The 18,713-nt window shown below is 38.9% G+C and overlaps 1 protein-coding gene and 1 pseudogene across 3 annotated transcripts; one reads left to right on the forward strand and one right to left on the reverse strand.

Annotated features, from left to right (window-relative positions):
- Nucleotides 1-7,081: 7,081 nt before the first annotated feature.
- Nucleotides 7,082-8,297, reverse strand: LOC136282622 (kynurenine formamidase-like; annotated as a pseudogene).
- A 2,330-nt stretch (nucleotides 8,298-10,627) lies between these two features.
- On the forward strand, nucleotides 10,628-18,101 carry LOC136282666 (tetratricopeptide repeat protein 28-like). Of its 3 annotated transcripts, none has more exons than XM_066170348.1 (3): nucleotides 10,628-10,742; nucleotides 11,848-16,517; nucleotides 17,194-18,101. In XM_066170348.1, the coding sequence occupies exons 2-3, from the start codon at nucleotides 12,088-12,090 to the stop codon at nucleotides 17,225-17,227; spliced, it is 4,464 nt and encodes a 1,487-aa protein (XP_066026445.1). In that variant the 5' UTR covers nucleotides 10,628-10,742; nucleotides 11,848-12,087; the 3' UTR covers nucleotides 17,228-18,101. The 3 variants fall into 3 exon arrangements, with proteins under 3 accessions (XP_066026445.1, XP_066026446.1, XP_066026444.1); XM_066170349.1 differs by lacking the exon at nucleotides 10,628-10,742 and adding an exon at nucleotides 11,028-11,134; XM_066170347.1 differs by lacking the exon at nucleotides 10,628-10,742 and adding an exon at nucleotides 11,339-11,556.
- The last annotated feature ends 612 nt before the right edge of the window (nucleotides 18,102-18,713 follow it).

Raw genomic sequence — 18,713 nt, forward strand, 5'->3', positions numbered from 1 at the left:
GGAATAACGCATTCTGCCTCTCCCTACCGGAGAGAATCCCATGAACATGACCAAAGTCACTCTGCCTTGTCTTCAGGAGATTGCAAGGGACTTTTTAAAGAGATTTCAGGCGTGGAACAGACGGTATTAACTTTAAACGAGATCGAAAAAGGCATTAGTGCCTTAATGAACAAGGAGAATCAGCTTACTGGCAGGAATTCAACCTATGACACGCATGTAGATATATCTTTTGAATATCTAGACGATCATTCATCTTTCTCAATCCAGGCTCATCTAGCAGTATTTTGTCTGGCTCTCAGAAAATGATGCCGTGGTCAAGAAGAGTAGAAGATCCTCTCTCTAGCAAATAGCTGTAAAAATCGTCCGTGATGTCTATGATCGTATCGGTTGCGATGAGAATTATCTCCGATACGCGAGCTGGGTGGATGAACCGAACGATGACACGATTAAACTTGATACCACTGCAATGCCCTGTAATGATACATTATCGCACGAGAAGGTAAACTGACTCAAGATCCCTTTTCTTGTGGGATGCCTGCGAGGCATACCTCGTTGAAATTCTGGCGGTTTTTTTCCTGGTAGACACCAATGGCGAAGTGGACCAATGGGATTTCTAAGAGCACCATTGCTTACTTCCGGTCTTACAAATCAACGAAAACGATTTGAAAGAGCATTAATTTTATACGATGATATAGATTTTTTTTTCCGTTGAGAAAAATCCTTGTTTGAGCGCGCTTTAAAATCCCAAAAGATAATTCATTCTTTAACAACACTCCTGTGGTCTTTTGACGACATAACTCGTCTATTTGTCTTTTGTTAAAAATTGGCAATGGTAACAGAACCGAGTGGAGTTCAATTCGGTCTGTAATCATACGGGTGATTAACAAAATCGTACGTCCGCGAATTGGACGATGCGAAGTCCTGTTACAAATTAATCACAACTATGACAGAATTTGTGAGAGATACCAACTTTTCTCTTCACAGATCACAATCCCAGAAGGAAATGATAACAATTCGGAGAATGTTGACAAATTATGTTCTGACGGAATGGCTTCCACAGCTCTCGAGTCAACTCATTCAAATACAGAAGAGCCTAGCATGGAAACTTCCTCTTTCCAGACTGACCAATTGGAAGTGGCGTCTGTAAATGCATCATATGATGCACAGAGGACTCCAAAGATGCCAGTCAAAAGAGCGTCCCTGAGGCGTGGTCAGAAAAAATGATCTGCTTTAAAGAAGAGAAGGAAATAATTAACATTTGGGAGGAAGGAGAATTAGAAGTTCTTGATGGACACGTACGGAATAGCACTTGATGGTTGGAGAAATATGGAACTGTATCTGTTGAATGCACTGATGGGAGGATTCTTCTCCTTTGGCAGCTGCTCTTGTTATTCATTATTAATAGTCGAATGTGACCATCATCCTTATTTAAAAAATGTTAAAACCAATCACGATTCAGACGTCTCTTTTTTTTCAGGAAAGTCCTACCACCTGACGATAATGTTATGCTTAACTTTTTTCGAATCATTTTGGCTCGGCATGATCCATGCTTAATTTCCAAGTACTACCTTACTGAAAACCTTTGGTAACAATTTTGCTACACGGCAGACAGCAACCCAATTGACAACTCTTTTTGTCTATAATGGTCAACGCATTACATCCATCTCCCAAATGAATGAGCTAAGTTCGAAGTTCGTCATCTTTGTTCTGATGATAAGTTTTCAATGCAATGGGGAAAATCCTATTCGTCAGGATTCTGAATTTAGTTTCGCAAACTTTGTTAAAAATCCTTTTTCTAAACTGGCATCTCCAATCCTTGCTTTGTTGAAGCTGTCGACTCTCGATGAATGTGCTTTCGAATGTCTTACAAACAAGAATTGCTTCTCTATAAACTTCGCGACAGTGTCGGCAGGTGATGACAAGTATGAGTGTGAGTTATTGAACGCTGATATGTTTAAACAAGCGGATAAGTTTGCTGCAAGTGGAGATTTTCATCACTACAACAACAAGGTTGGTTCTAACTTTACTGTTGTGCCGTTGATTTCCAAGTAATTCTTAATCACATGCTGCCAAGGCTTAAATTCTCTGAAATACAAACCAAGATATCTTACTGATGTTACGTTGAATGTTCTAAAATGCCAAATATCTTCCCATTTTATTTCATTTTGAATCAGTCGCGATATTTAACGAAACATAAAGAGAGTTTTTGGAATGCAACTCCTTGATGAAGACGACCATCGACACTTTCTTGGATTTTTAAAATTAATTCTGACACAGTGAAACAATAGAGATATCTGCAAATCATTTATTTGTTTCGCATCAAGCAAATACATGTTTTGTAACGGAGACACGCGTCTTGCATCAATTTGATAATTAATTTTTTGTTTTAAATTCGAGCCTTCTCACAAACAAAATGCATTGTTCAACTTCAAATAAAACCAAAAGAATATGAACTAATATTCTCTAGATAAAATCCATTACTGAGTGCAGTCAAAAGCACACAAAAACAAACTCATAGAGGTACAAATAAACAATGTTCTCTTTGTAATAATCCATGTATTCGATGGCTCATCGATCGACTTAAGATTTTAATTAATTTTTAATCACACGTTTTCCAACACAATTTGCACATTTTCAAAACATATACAAGTCAGATATATTTATCTCAAACTGCGAAGAAAATTGATGGACTCCGATAATAAGAAGAGTCGAAATTAAAGGCATTCCGGTCACGCCGCAGTGACGCCGAGAGTGTTTTGGCTTGCGATACCATTATGAATATCCAGTTTAAAAATTGTCTCACCAATCATAAGGGAGCTGTTTTCTCTATATGATTAGCAGACGCCTTGCACACAGAAAATCCTTGTAAAAATGGCGGGTCCTGCTTCCCAACTTTCAATGAGGAGGAATACAGCTGCGATTGTGCATCAGGATACAGTGGGAAACGTTGTGAGATGGGTGAGTTAAAAGCGTGGAAAATTGTGGGTGTTGTCAAAATTCAGTGGGGTTCATCACAGCAACAAAGTGAATATTGATCAAAGGCACTAAAATATTCCTTAATTTCAACTGACCCAAGCAAACACGCACACGTTTGCAGTTAAAGGATTATAAGCTTCATACCCAGCTTAGGGCATTTAAAGGATGTAATTTTCTTAATCTCTTCTGCAGCAATTATTTTTTGTTATCTCGGACCTTGAGGTAAAGGATAATGATCCCCTGTTATCTTCCTTAGATGCGATATAATCCATAGGGGTTACAACCAACCCCTCCCCTCCCCCTACTTTAATCACAGCATTTTAACAGGTTTCTCTCGTAATTCGCCCAGCTAGCACTTTCTTATGCTCCTGGTTTGCGGTATTATACCCAAGATAAAAACACGAAAACCCTACTTAGAAATCAAAATTGCAATTTTTCATCCTGTTCCAGACGTTCAGTGAGTAACATGAGGCGCGATAGCAAACGGCGCGATTTAATCTCAGAAGGGTATTCGATAGATCCTACGGTGTAACTGTAACCACTACCGCTTGGCCGTGGAAGGTCTGGGTACGAGACTACCGTGCGATAGTAGCCAAGAAGTGAAAAAAAGAGGGAGGCTTTGGTCGGATCGCTTAATGAACCCGACCGAGTCCTTTCTCGTTTTAAGCTCTAACACTGCTGGGACCTGCTATCGCGGCTGATTTCACCACAGGGAGCCCAGGCTCTCTACAAGAGGGTAATAGGGGAGTTGAGACTCATTGCTATGGGGACAGGTTTCTCATTCCACTACTGCTTGTTGAGAGCCCAGCTAAAACTCGGTGAAATGGCCTGAAATCACTACCAGAGAAGGAACATAACACAAACAAAAACAAAAAAAATTACATGAAGATTAGAGTTTATTTGCTTCATTATCTACAGAGTTACGGAGCAGAGGATTGAACTAAGGGAGAGCTTGGGTACCCTGTGCTTTCACAGCGTTTATCCCGCCGAATGCCTGGAACAAGTTACACACCCCTCAATAAGGATTCCAGTGCACATTACAAAATGAAAAAATTAATAGATAAATAAATAGCTTGAATAACAAAGATTGAAAATGAGAAATAAAACTAACTCCTTCATAATGAATTGAGCAATGCTGAGCCATCAAAAATTTTGAATGGTTAATTCTGCTTTAACACAGATGCCAACAACTTTTTCAACAGGTCACCTTTTAATCTGCGAGGGTGAATCTGGCCAACTGAGATGCAACAAAGAGGGAAAGATAAACGTTCTGTCTGCAAACTATGGCAGGCTAGATTCTCACTCATGTCCTCACTGGATGACTACTGACACCAACTGCCACTCAGGGAATTCTCTTTCTCAAATCTGCCAAAGTAATTCTACCTGTGAGCTGGAAGCAACTAATGTGTTTTTTGGAGGTAATCCATGCATGGGAACATATAAGTATCTATTTGTCGAATATCAATGTCAATGACACTTGACACTCAGAAAATTTCAGGTAACTTAACCCTTAAAGTCTCGAGATCTGACTCTTAACTCTCCCCTCTAACTACTACACAGTTCCTTGAAAATAAATCGTGAGAATTTGGTGGTAGATCAAGACTACTAACTTCTACCTGATAACTTTGAGTATTTTCGTCTCAAGTTGGCTGGATAATGTGTGGATGTTACAGGGAGAAGTTACATGTTAATCACTTGTGGGAGTTAAAGGGTTAAGAGACTTAATCTCAGATGATCCGAAGTCTGTAACTAAAGTCTTTAACCCTTTAACTCCCAAGATCTCATTAGTAATTCTCCTTACTGTCTGCCACATAGTTCTTGTGATGTTAGTTTCAAGAATTTGTTATTGGATCAACCAATAATCCCCTAATTAATATTTCTCTTTATTCTCATCATGCACTTATCTGCTTGATATTATATTGATATTGTAAGGAGAAATTCTGTCTTGGTCACATATGGGAGTTCAAGGGTTAAGGGCATTAGAGGTAATTATTTTGAACAGAGCAGCAGGCAACATGTTAATATTACCACACATTGATGCTATTTAATCAAAAATATTTTACATGTAAGCCTTAATTAAGCTTCTAAATAAATTTCATTGAATACTTGAATTTTAGCTGGGTTTTTTTTAATTTAAAGTATTTATTTTATATCATTAGCCTCAAATTTTTGCTTAAAATTCCCAGTAATTCTTAAACATTCCCAAAAATTCCCAAAAATTCCCAAAAATTCCCAGAAATTCCTAGAAATTTTTTAGATTTACAGCTTTTCAGGGAAAGTCATTGGTTCTCTGAGTTGGAATTCCTAGGAATTCGTAGGAATTCCTAGGAATTCCAAGTCCTGTTGGCTATAAACTTGGAATTTCTGGGAATTTCTGGGAATTTCTGGGAATTTCTAGCAATTTCTAGGTTTTTAGAACCAGAGTTGTTATGGTTGGGAATTCCTAGGAATTCCAAGGAATTCCCAGTCCGAATTTACCGTGAAAATTCACACCTTTATTCCTAGGAATTCCTAGGATAAATTCCTAGGAATTCCTAGGAAAATCCTAGGAATTCCTAGGAATTCCAAAAGCCATTTTGCAAGGGATATGAGCATATGTAAATGAATATATGCATGTTATGGGTATTAAATTTATTATTATGCAGTCAGGCAATAAACATTGTAAGTGACAGACTCCCAAGCAAACAATTTTATGTGGACAATTAGTGTAAATTATATCAATTAAAGTTGATCACAGTCAAACACTGGATGAAAGGTGACCTAAGCTTGAAAAAATACAGGCTCAACTGGAAACATAGGTACCTCTGATATTTACCTCTGTAAGATAAAAAAAACAACAAAAACTACTTGAATTCTTTTAGTGTAGGTAATAACATGACTTCAAGCGCAATTCAGTGTAAATAAACACAAGAACAATTTTCAAAGACAACCAAAATTTGTAGTCTGAAAAATTTACAAGTACTTATTTACAACAAATTACATGTTAAGAAATCATGTTATTACTAAGTAATATTTACACCAGAAAAGCATAGCAGAAAGTCAGGACAGACAAACGGTTGAGAGTGTGCACTTTATTAGTAATTTGCACTGGTGCAACAACTTTGCACTTGTGTTGCATGATAAATGCACTAGTTTTCAGTCAACCAGAAGCAGGTACTTTTTTCATATACATTGCTAGGGTGCAATATTACAATCATTGACCCTGTCCTTCCTTATGGCCTGACACACACAGCACAGAGATCAGACCACAGATAAGGCATCAACAACAACTCTAAAAACACTAAAAAAAAAAGGATCCAACAGAAACACATGCAAGGAAATTAATTTAAGCAAACTCTTAATTAACTCTAAATTTACCCAACTGACTTTAGAGGAACAGACTACAACCCTAAAAAATAATCTGATGCCCTGACAGTATTGTAAAAAAATGTTCTTCCCATATTTTTTGTGTGTGCAGGAGGAAAATGATGGGAAGTATGTTATTGCATCAGAGGGTCTATAATTTTCAAGGGATGATAATTTCTGATCAGTGCATGTCCATCCAAAATCTTTTTTGAGAGGCTGCTTTCGATCCAGTAGCAAGCAGCCATGTTGAAGAAACTTTTTGCACTACAAAAGAACTTTAATCTCTCAAAACTGATTTGAAAGCCATCATGGCTGTCATCCATTTGTTTTGGTGACCAAATAAGGCAGCCTTAACCCTCTGACCCCTAAGAGTGATTAGCATCTAATTTCTCCCAACAATATCTCCCAACAATAATCTCCCTTGAATCACACAGCAAGGTCACAAGAATAAAGGATATGATCACCAACTTAAGATGCTCTTGATTGTTAAACAAATTCTCCTTGTCAGCACCTTAAAGATGCATAGAGAACAGTACAGAGAATATGGATACTGATGTTTGGGTGTAAAGTGTTTATAAATAATTGATCATTCTTGTAAACCAGTAAATCAGAAAGTAAATTTCAAATGTTTAATTATTTAAAATCTAAATGATAATTACACACACAGCATCTTCGTGTTGAAGGTAACAAAAAATATCTATCTGCATTTAGTAATAATTACTTGAAGGAACACCTTAAAAATGTTCTGGACAAAGCCAGTTTTCAAGGTAATTTCGATTTTTGACACTAGTAGCTGATTAAAATATTTTCTCAATTATGATACCAAGTAACTTGTGTAAAAAAAATAGCAGCAAAAATGTAAATTTTCCCTGAGAGATCATGCTATCAGAATCATTAGTAAATTCAATCCATCAAGGTAATATTCATGTTTAAATACTGAGCAAAACCTCTAAATAGCAGCATAACTATGCACTACAATTTTTATAAACTCAGGGTAAATGCATATAAGCCATTCACAAAGTGAAATTAAAGACTTGAGTTTGGACCTTTGACTCCTATTTCACTCCTTGCTGAGTTGATACTTCTGACAACTTTTAAAATCTCCTGGCAGAGGAGATCATCACTATTCACCATGTTTTCAATCATGCTAAAGTGATCTACTCCTGGTAGCTCAAGCAAAGAACACTGAACATTATGAACTTATAAGATTTAAACAAATTCTTTAGCCTGTTGATGAAACTCTGGGGAACCACATGCTCTTCCATCACAACCAAAATAGGGCATATAAATGTTGGCGACATCTTTATCAGAATTTGTTGAGGACTGATTTGTGCAGCAGATTCTTCTGTCAGTTTTAATGCATCATTAACATAAGTATTTACAATAGGTACCAAATCAAAAACTCCTGATAACAAGAAAATACTATGAATGGCTTGTGGAATTGAAGGATCTTTGCTCCAGTCTGACACCATCATCATAGCACACAAATGTGCCCCAGCTGAATGGCCACAGGAACAGTTTGGACTTTGGAAACCTGGTATTGATATATTTTACTGCTGACTTTATTTCACTCACCATCTGATTCAAGCTCGCTTCTGGTGCAAGGTTATAACCCACCACTGCCACAACACAACCAGCTTTAGTCCATGATTTACTAACAAAGCTGTAAATCTTCCTGCTCCCTACTTGCTAGTACCCGCCATGATCAAACAGTACTACTGGTGCAGAACTACCACCAATTTTTTACAGATACAGCTGTCTCATCAGTCTCTTGCAAAGGATAAAATATATCCATCTTAGCTTTCTTTTCACCATGACAGACACTCTGAGTTCACAGTGAGAATTTCAAGTAATTTCATTGTAGTTAGTACAGATGTTTATATGATAATCTGCTACTTCTCCAGGGTTCATTCGCTTATTCCATATATGCTTGGAGAATAATACTGTGCCAGCCACTCATTCTTTTCCTTGTCCATGTTTGAAACATTCAATGAGAAGCACACTAGCCTGCAGATCAAAAAGTTTTTTGGAGAGTTTTCAAGGAAAATCTTACAACTCTTCCCTGGTTCTAAAAGACATTCAGAAAATACCAAAGACATCCCAAAGACTTCTGACACAATCTCGTCTCAAGAGAAAGCATGATCATTGACTTCTTTCTTCTTTGACTAGAGCAGGATTTTCTTATCAATGTATTTTTAGAAAGGTGTCAGTTGATGCAAGGCTGTAATTGTGGAATGTTTTTGTTCCAAATAAGAGCTGGTGAGTATGAGCTGTGAGCTGGCTGGAGATCATATTATTTAACATTATATATATATATTTGATAGCCAGCTACAGTAAAATACACAATAAAAAGTAAAGGCCTGTAAGAGTTTTTTTCTTTGTGTCTTTGGAAACCACAGTGACATTTCGTTTTAACGATTTTCTAGTGATCTTGATGTGGGAATACTACTGCAGAGCACACAGATGGAGAAATATAAGGATCGAAATCTGTTAATGCATTACAGCCATACTAAAGGCACGAAGTCATAGGGCCAGATAGGCAATAATAGCACACAGGAAATTAGATGTTTCTCAATATCCTTGCTAATTTTATGATCACTGCAAGCACGAAAACAATCCTTTTTGTAGTAAATAAACGGTAGAATACAAGGTTTAACAAGTTAAGTTAAACTTGTCAGCGTTTCATCTCACTCACTTACAAAACAGTTGTGATTTACTCACTGTCTGTCGACCCTTACTGCCTCCTTGGGGCGACCCTAAAAGCCGGAACGGTGGAATGGCGGAATGGCGATATGTAAGCCGTAAATTTCACAGTAGGATGGTGGTGTTTTGGACACCTGGTCGCGAAGAAATTCTTCAAATTCTTCTTGACGGCTTCCTTCTGCTAACTTTCTTTTGTCTTTTCACGCCATGAGAAATTCCCACGCGCGTGACACCCTGCAAACCTCTCTTCAACTAGTGTTACTCAAGTCCCAAAACTTATTCTTGGATAAAAAAACGCTCGTATTGAAGGGCTCGTAACGAGGGCTTGCTCTCATGCTAGTCAAAGTTTGGAGCTGGGGCTGAACGTTGTCATATTTTGAGAAGCCTGAAAACGTTCCTGTGATGTTCTCACATTTACAAGCATATGAGATATTATTGTTTCAATAAATCAATACAAACGTGACCAGGAAACGTATCAAAGTTATAATTGTTTATTGTAATGTGGTATGTCGAGTTGGTTTTCACATGCTGTGCGACTTTTTATGCCGCGACTAAAACTCTTGGCAAATTTTGCATAACAAAAGGTAACTAAACAGGTTTACAACGCGAAAACGCAGCTATCTTTCATGCATAATGGTTCATTATTATTTATACCACTCAGTAAAAGAAAAAAAATTAGTAACACTCAATTTTAGTCACGCGCGTTATCGCCGTGGGGATAAATGAACCAAGCGCTTGGTGTCTTTGTACAAAATTTGTGCAACATGCCCTGACATCCGTTCCGTGTTTTAGGATTTGGCGTCATTTTCCGCCGTTCGATGTTTTAGGATCTGAGGTCATTTTCCGCCGTTCCGTGTTCTAGGATTTGGGGTCATTTTCCGCCGTTCCACGTTTTAGGATTTGGGTCATTTTCCGCCGTTCCATGTTTTAGTATTTGGGTCATTTTCCGCCGTTCCATGCTTTAGGATTTGGGGTCATTTTCCGCCGTTCCATGCTTTAGGATTTGGGGTCATTTTCCGCCATTCCGCCATTCCGCCATTCCGCCATTCCGCCATTCCGCCATTCCGCCATTCCGCCATTCCGCCATTCCGCCATTCCGCCATTCCGCCATTCCGCCATTCCGCCATTCCGCCATTCCGCCATTCCGCCATTCCGCCATTCCACCGTTCCATTCCACCGTTCCAGCTTTTAGGGTCGCCCCCTCCTTGTCTCCATGCAAACTATGTTCTGCTAGCAGGCCAGAGTGTTTGACCGAACTGAACTATTGCAATACCTCGTTATTAACCTAAATCACTCGAATTAAACCGAATATCACTCCGAAAGGCATTTTAATATCTAGGTAATGAATCGAGTACCTTGAACTTATCACAAAAATGTCCAAAAATCTTCAAATGCCTCAGCTTTCTAAAGAGAGGAACACAAGACGTGGAGAACTAAGGCGAGTCAAGAAGAAATGGGGGGAGGGGATAGTAAGGTAAATCTATGTTTCTGATATCTGTGGCTAAGGTCGTTCGCTTCTCTCAAAGTGAGGTAAAAGCTAAATTTGAAAACTTCGGGACAATCAGAAAAAAATTGGGATGAATTCTCTTTCCAGTCGATAAATGTTCTATGATGACGTGACTATGAGCATTAAGGGGTGGTTGAAAAGCATCATAGTCACGTGATGCATTCTCCATCTGCAAACTTCTTAACTTTCACTTTCGAAGGCGACGAACACAGTAAGTAATTTCTGTTCACTTTGTTCACTTTCACTTTATTGTTTGATAGTAGTTTTACAGCTCGTGCGTTAGTTTTAATTCATTTAAAATGACGTAAGCGTAATCTGTTAGAACAGTGAGCTATTTCATTGATGAATCTCCAACATCCACGTTGTGGTCGCCTAAATAATTACGATGGAAGGAAAACAGTGGCATCAAGCGAATCAAAAGCAAAATTTCAGAGAATCTGATATATCTTAGAGATATGTACGTAAATGCTTCTAAACTGCCTGAAAATCTCGTACTAAAATAATCACCCACGTGAACTTTATTTCTCTGAATAAATCTGATGTCTCCGAGTGGGCTGCTATCGAGCAGACTTCAAGCCGGAAGTAGCTTGCTCGCGTTTGCAGGTAAAATTTTGCTTGAGAAGCATAGACATGCGGTCTGTACGTTGCTCCACTTGTTCCTTGAAGTGCTCTATGCGTAAAAATACATAGATAAAGACAAAAGAAGATTGATTTTCGCCTTGTTATCCAGTCTAGCTTTCGATACGCGAGTTTGTTTCCAGCGGCTAGCTGATAGAGGCTAGAAATAGATTTACGTCGGAGTTGGGCCTCAAGTTTCATGTTTATGTTTAAGACCTTGATTACGCTGAAGAATTTCTCTCTCTTCGAATTCTTGATAGGTGTTTTGTGTTGTAACTTGTAAATGAAACAACCTGCACTTTTTTCGAAGGGAAAATTGTGCCTCAGCGTCGCTTTTATCTGGATTTCAATCACAATGCCAAGAAATTTGAGACAGTTCTTGCAAGTAACATTATTGTGGTGAAACTGTAAGTTTATCATGTTAACAGCTTCTTTTGATTTTAAACCAAATGTTAGAATTCATCGGCTGATTTTGATCCCCAATTCCTCCCTAATTACAAAATCTTTCTAAAACATGAATAGATATGATATATAAGAGTAAGTCAAGCGAAACCAAATACATCAGGCTAATCAACCTGTTATGACAGACAGCTATTTTGGTGAGCTGCCTGCCTTCAGAATCAACCGCATTCTTTAGTAAGAAACTATTAAATTGAGAGGCTGCAAACAGATCTAACACAGTTGAATTAAATCCTCAGATTGAAGCTGTCTCATTCATTTCGCTCGAGCAATCGGGAAAAGTTCGTAATGGAAAACTCCGTATAACTTTTGGCAAACTTCTCTGTGGCCTTGACTCTGGCTATACTTTTAACAGTTGGTACTTTTCTATGAAAAGTATTGAATATTGAATCAAGCGGTGCAAACGGATCTAACAAAGTTAAATTAAATCCTTACGCTGTCTCATTCATTTCATTCGAACAATCGGCAAAAGGTCGAAAATGGAAAACGTAGAAGAACTTATGGCAACCTTCTCGATGGTTATTGGGTTAGTGGTTGCTACCTTCTTCCTGAACACTGGTCGTGGCTTACAAGCCGTGATGTTAGGCGAAGAATGTTTGAACTTTTTAAAATCTGACGATCTTGAATCGAAGACCCGTTTTCGACTTATCATGGAAATCTATACGCTAATGTTCAAGGCGGCTTGCATGGCTTCCAATCACACATCTGCAGAAAGATATGCCAAGGAGCTTCTTGATGTGTGCCATGCCTCTGGTGACACAATTGAAGAAGGAAAAATGACTTTGAAACTGGGAAACATATATAAGAGCCAAAATGAGTTTGAAAAGGCAAAACAATATTATCAGAAGGCAATTGATGTGACAGAATGTACGGCTGACAAACAAACGAGGGAAAAATGTTACATTGCGATGGGACATTTATCTTATTCACGTAGTGAATATCACAAGGCTAAGAAGTATTTCGAGAACACACTGGCAATCACAGTGTCCTATGGTGACAGAATTAGGGAAGCTACCATTTACAGAAACCTAGGTACAGTCGTTCAGTCACTTGGGGAATACGACAAAGCTGAGAAATATTACAAGAAAGCACTTGAAGTCAGAAAAAAAACTGGCGACAGAAAGGGAGAAGCAGCTGACTACGGAAACTTAGGAACATTGTTTCATTCACTGTGTGAATACGAAAAGGCTAAAGAATACACCGAGAAAGCACTTGCAATTAGAAAGGAAATTGGCGACAGAGAGGGAGAAGCAGATGACTACGGAAACTTAGGAAGATTGTTTCAGTCACTGGGTGAATACAAAAAGGCTAAAGAAAACACCGAGAAAGCACTTGCAATCAGAAAGGAAATTGGCGACAGAAAGGGAGAAGCAGATGACTACGGAAACTTAGGAACATTGTTTCAGTCATTGGGTGAATGCGAAAAGGCTAAAGAATACACCGAAAAAGCACTTGCAATCACAAAGGAAATTGGCGACAGAAGGGGAGAAGCAGTTGACTACGGAAACTTAGGAACATTGTTTCATTCATTGGGTGAATACAAGAAGGCTAAAGAATACACCGAGAAAGCACTTGCAATCAAAAAGGAAATTGGCAACAGAAAGGGAGAAGCAACTAGCTACGGAAACTTAGGAGCATTGTTTCAGTCACTGGGTGAATACAAAAAGGCTAAAGAATACACCGAGAAAGCACTTGTAATCAGAAAGGAAATTGGTGACAGAGAGGGAGAAGCAGCTGACTACGGAAACTTAGGAGCATTATTTCAGTCACTGGGTGAATACAAAAAGGCTAAAGAATACACCGAGAAAGCACTTGCAATCAGAAAGGAAATTGGCAACAGAAGGGGAGAAGCAACTGACTACGGAAACTTAGGAGCATTGTTTCATTCACTGGGTGAATACGAAAAGGCTAAAGAATACACCGAGAAAGCACTTGCAATCAGGAAGGAAATTGGCGACAGAAAGGGAGAAGCAGCTGACTACGGAAACTTAGGAGCATTGTTTCAGTCACTGGGTGAATACGAAAAGGCTAAAGAATACACCGAGAAAGCACTTGTAATCAGAAAGAAAATTGGCGACAGAAAGGGAGAAGCAGATGACTACGGAAACTTAGGAACATTGTTTCATTCACTGGGTGAATACGAAAAGGCTAAAGAATACACCGAGAAAGCACTTGCAATCAGAAAGGAAATTGGCGACAGAAAGGGAGAAGCAGTTGACTACGGAATCTTAGGAGTATTGTTTCAGTCACTGGGTGAATACAAAAAGGCTAAAGAATACACCGAGAAAGCACTTGCAATCACAAAGGAAATTGGCGACAGAAAGGGAGAAGCAGCTGACTACGGAAACTTAGGAACATTGTTTCAGTCGCTGTGTGAATACGAAAAGGCTAAAGAATACACCGAGAAAGCACTTGCAATCAGAAAGGAAATTGGCGACAGAGAGGGAGAAGCAACTGACTACGGAAACGTAGGAGCATTGTTTCAGTCACTGGGTGAATACGGAAAGGCTAAAGAATACACCGAGAAAGCACTTGCAATCAGAAAGGAAATTGGTGACAGAAAGGGAAAAGCAGCTGACTACGGAAATTTAGGAACATTGTTTCAGTCACTGGGTGAGTACGAAAAGGCCAAAGAATACACCGAGAAAGCACTTGCAATCAGAAAGGAAATTGGTGACAGAAAGGGAGAAGCAGCTGACTACGGAAACTTAGGAAGATTGTTTAAGTCACTGGGTGAATACGAAAAGGCTAAAGAATACACCGAGAAAGCACTTGCAATCACAAAGGAAATTGGCGACAGAAAGGAAGAAGCAGCTGACTACGGAAACTTAGGAGCATTGTTTCAGTCACTGGGTGAATACGAAAAGGCTAAAGAATACACCGAGAAAGCACTTGCAATCAGAAAGGAAATTGGCGACAGAAAAGGAGAAGCAGATGACTACGGAAACTTAGGAACATTGTTTCATTCACTGGGTGAATACGAAAAGGCTAAAGAATACACCGAGAAAGCACTTGCAATCACGAAGGAAATTGGCGACAGAAAGGGAGAAGCAGCTGACTACGGAAACTTGGGAGCATTTTTTCAGTCACTGGGTGAATACGAAAAGGCTAAAGAATACACCGAGAAAGCACTTGTAATCAGAAAGAAAATTGGCGACAGAAAGGGAGAAGCAGATGACTACGGAAACTTAGGAACATTGTTTCAGTCACTGGGTGAATACGAAAAGGCTAAAGAATACACCGAGAAAGCACTTGCAATCAGAAAGGAAATTGGCGACAGAGAGGGAGAAGCAGCTGACTACGGAAACTTAGGATTATTGTTTCATTCACTGGGTGAACTTGACAAAGCTGAAGTACATCTTAACAAGGCTCTCTCAATTTCCAAAGCCATTGGACATAATATGAATGAGTTTAAAGCTCTTCGTGATCTAACGGTTTTGAAGTTGGCTCAGTCTAATTTCCAAGAAGGGTCTTCGTATCTTTCAGGAACTATTAAAAAATTCGAAAAATTGCGACACTTTGTAAAAGATAATGATTACTTCAAAATATCTTTGTTGGAGGAGCATGGTGCCTCTCTCTATCAGATACTCAGTAAATTGCTTTCTGTTTCCGGGAATCCTGAAGATTCCCTTTACGTCGAAGAACTCAGACGGGCAAGAGCTCTAGCGGACTTGATGACAGCTCAATATTCTGCTAAACAGCCCCAGTTTTCAGGTGATCCACAATCGGCATTGTTTTGCATCCGTGATATCATTAAAAGAGAAGCAAATTTTACTTTTGTTTACCTTTCGGTTGATGATGAAGATGTACGGATTTGGGTTCTCAAAACAAGCGGAGGGATTCTTTTCCGGCGTAAAAAGGGAATGGATTCAGACAGTTTTGGAAATGCCGGGTCAGTCCCCAACCCGAAAGTGCTTTTTTCGGAGAGTTTCCGCCACTTTGCCATTCTACCCACGGAGAATTACGAAGATCGCTCTTTAAATGACGAACCTGTTCTAAAGTTATCTGGTGATGTTAGGCGATCGCCTCTATCCCACGATGAAACTGAGGATATGAAAACACGTCTGCGTTTGTTCTACAAGCTAATTATCGCTCCTGTAGCCGATTTATTGAAAAAACCTGAAATTATCATTGTTCCCGACAGCTGTATGTACCAAGTGCCATTTGCAGCCTTACTTGACGAAGGAGGAAGATATTTGTCGGACAAATTCAGGATCCGCATAGTTCCTTCTTTGACGGTCCTTAAGGTCATTCAGGATAGTCCTTCAAACTATCACTGTAAGACTGGGGCACTGATAGTGGGTGAACCTGAGGTGAGAGAAGTGATTTACAGGGGAGAACAAATTGTCCTCGTTCCATTACCGAAAGCAAGAGAAGAAGCCGAGATGATTGGAAATATGCTTGGCGTCGTCCCATTGTTAGGAAGAAGTGCAACAAAGGAGGCGGTTCTTGAACAGATGAAGTCAGTTGCGTTGATACATTTTGCTGCTCACGGAAATCCCGATCGAGGAGAAATAGCACTTTCCCCCGTCAGTACTACTAACAATACTCCACAGGAAGAAGAATACCTTTTGACGATGGCTGATGTATCAAAAGTTCAACTTCGAGCTAAACTGGTAGTTCTAAGCTGTTGTCACAGTGGGTGCGGAGAGATCAAAGTCGAAGGAGTAATTGGAATCGCTCGAGCGTTCTTAGGATCCGGTGCTCGGTCGGTGTTGGTGGCGCGGTGGGCCTTGGACGACGAATCAACGGAGCAGTTCATGATATGTTTCTACGAACACTTGTTCCGTGGTGAGAGTGCCAGTGAATCTCTTCACGAGGTTAGAAAGTGGATGAGAGGTAACCCCAAGTATTCTGAAGTGAAAAAATGGGCTCCGTTCATGCTGATTGGAGATAATGTCACATTGAGGTAAGTTTTAAGGAAAAGGGGAAAGGTTTGTATTTAAAAAAAACCGCATTAAAAATGACACTCGGGATGGGAATCTACTGAGGCCTAAATCTACTTTTTATGACATGTCAGAAGGAACCAGGAATTAAGTTTAAAATCAACCACGTTGTAGCAAGTCAGGGACACTCTCGGGTTTTGGTTGAGCCTGTTTATTGATATTATCTTAGAGCGTAAAGGGAGACATTGTAGCGCATTCTCTCAAATTCGGACGATTTAGAAAAGTCACTTTGAAGACTCACACGCACCCCCCCCCCCTTATTTATTTCATGTTATGGAGTAAAGAAAGTTTATAAGCTGGTTATAGTGAAAAAAGGATTCGTGTTGTATCTCATATAGTTCCCAGATGTATTTTTGAACGAGACAAATGGAAGAGTATCTTAAATGACGGCAGGAAATAAGTTATTGATGGACGTAGAGGGTCTTAATTCCATAGCGAGCTGCTGCGAGTAAATTCTATCAAATTCCGCCTCAAATTTCCTTGCCAAAGGCCTCGCAGTATCTGAAGTTCACAGCGACTAAACCTGTCAAAACAGCAGAAATTTTTGAAAGAACTGAATTGAACCAACAATTACTTTACCGACGAATCAATTCAATATTTTATAACTTCTCAGCTCATGTTTTTAATCTTATCTTACAGGAAAGAAGACATAATCTGCAAGGTTCAAAACTGATCAGCAAATTCTGTACCCTGAGTGAAGCTGACTTCTTTGAAGACCATCATCTTTGCCTCTGCCGTACGAAACGGAACATTTCGTGTGATACAACAGAAACATTTTTTTTATGTGAAGCAATTAATAGTATTTAGGATTTCTTTTAGAAGTCAGGCATGTTTGTCACTTAGATGTTAGGAGTAGTTATCGTGAGGGGCCCTCCATTGTCTACACAGCCTGAACAATAAGTTTTAACAAAAACGCGTCAGCAACTTTTGAATAATCTAAAGAAAAGGTTATCATTGTGATTTATACGCCAGAATGGTTCTTTATCCTTCTCACAAAGAAAAATAACAGATATGTTGATATTTAGGATGACATATTTTTGTCACATGTTTTCCAGTTTACGTTTTTTTCATTATGAAAGCGAGATGCCTTGAAATATTAGACTTTTTAAGGCTGGAACGAACTTTGGAATCGATTCGTCGAAAAAATGCATGGTTCGTTAGTTTAGCTAGTCATTGTAGAATTTTAGAATACTTTAGAAGTTAACCCCATCTACATATGAATCATTGAGCCAGCGATACAACTGGACAATTCAATTATCAAATACTAATTTTGTTCAACAGGTCACTCGACCATTCTGTTTTTATTGTAATGAGTCAGATTGGAGTTTCCGGTACCTTGAATAAAAGCTAGTTAATTTTTTACCTCATTGTAGGACTAGTTACAATAAGGAAGCTGAGCCCAGCTATATATCGAACATGGGGCCAGAAATTCAATCATAGTATTCTGTTATAAAATACAGATTTTGTTGAATGGGTCACTGGACCATTCGTTTTAATTGTCACCGGTTACATTTTAATTTCTTATATCATAAATAAAAGCACGTGTTACCCGGACATAAAGTTTTAGTTTTTGTCATTAATTTCGCTCTGTATGTGTTTAGTCGAGACAATTTTAACGAAGCCGTGTCGTCGGGTCTTTACCAACTCAAACGCTAAGAAGAAAAAACAGGGCTGCAGTATTTTATTGTTCAAATGAAACCTATGTTACAAGTGAGAATGACTTTTGACATTGTAAACGACACTTGAAACCAAATGGGATAAACCTCAACAAATTAAAGTCGTTTTTAACACGTTTATGCGAATGCACATGCAATCCGACTTCACGTGATCAGCAACACAGGACCAACCGTAATTAGAACTGTATCATTACATCCTTGAATCTGTAAAATTGTGCGAGAAAAGTCTGATCTGACACAAAGTTGTGATGCGTCCACTCAAATCCGACCACGTCTCCTCTGTATATTTACATTTTCCATTCATCCAAACCGTGTTGTTTGAATCGTTTACGTGATATTTCAAAAGTTTGTCTCTGTTATACCGCAGGGGTTTTCATTATTGTAAAAGCGAAATTTCGGTGAACAAAACCCTTTGAAAATGTCATGCATCTTTATCTACCGTCGCGACTGCATTGCTTTAGTCTTCTTCTTGACCAAAAGTTG

Source organism: Pocillopora verrucosa, chromosome 7, assembly GCF_036669915.1.
Source record: "Pocillopora verrucosa isolate sample1 chromosome 7, ASM3666991v2, whole genome shotgun sequence".
NCBI lineage: Eukaryota > Metazoa > Cnidaria > Anthozoa > Scleractinia > Pocilloporidae > Pocillopora > Pocillopora verrucosa.

Coding starts and splice junctions, on each gene's coding strand:
- LOC136282666 (XM_066170348.1), top strand. CDS start 12,088: ATGGAAAACGTAGAAGAACTTATGGCAACCTTCTCGATGGTTATTGGG. Junction 16,518..17,193: donor GGAGATAATGTCACATTGAG/GTAAGTTTTAAG, acceptor CTTATCTTACAG/GAAAGAAGACATAATCTGCA.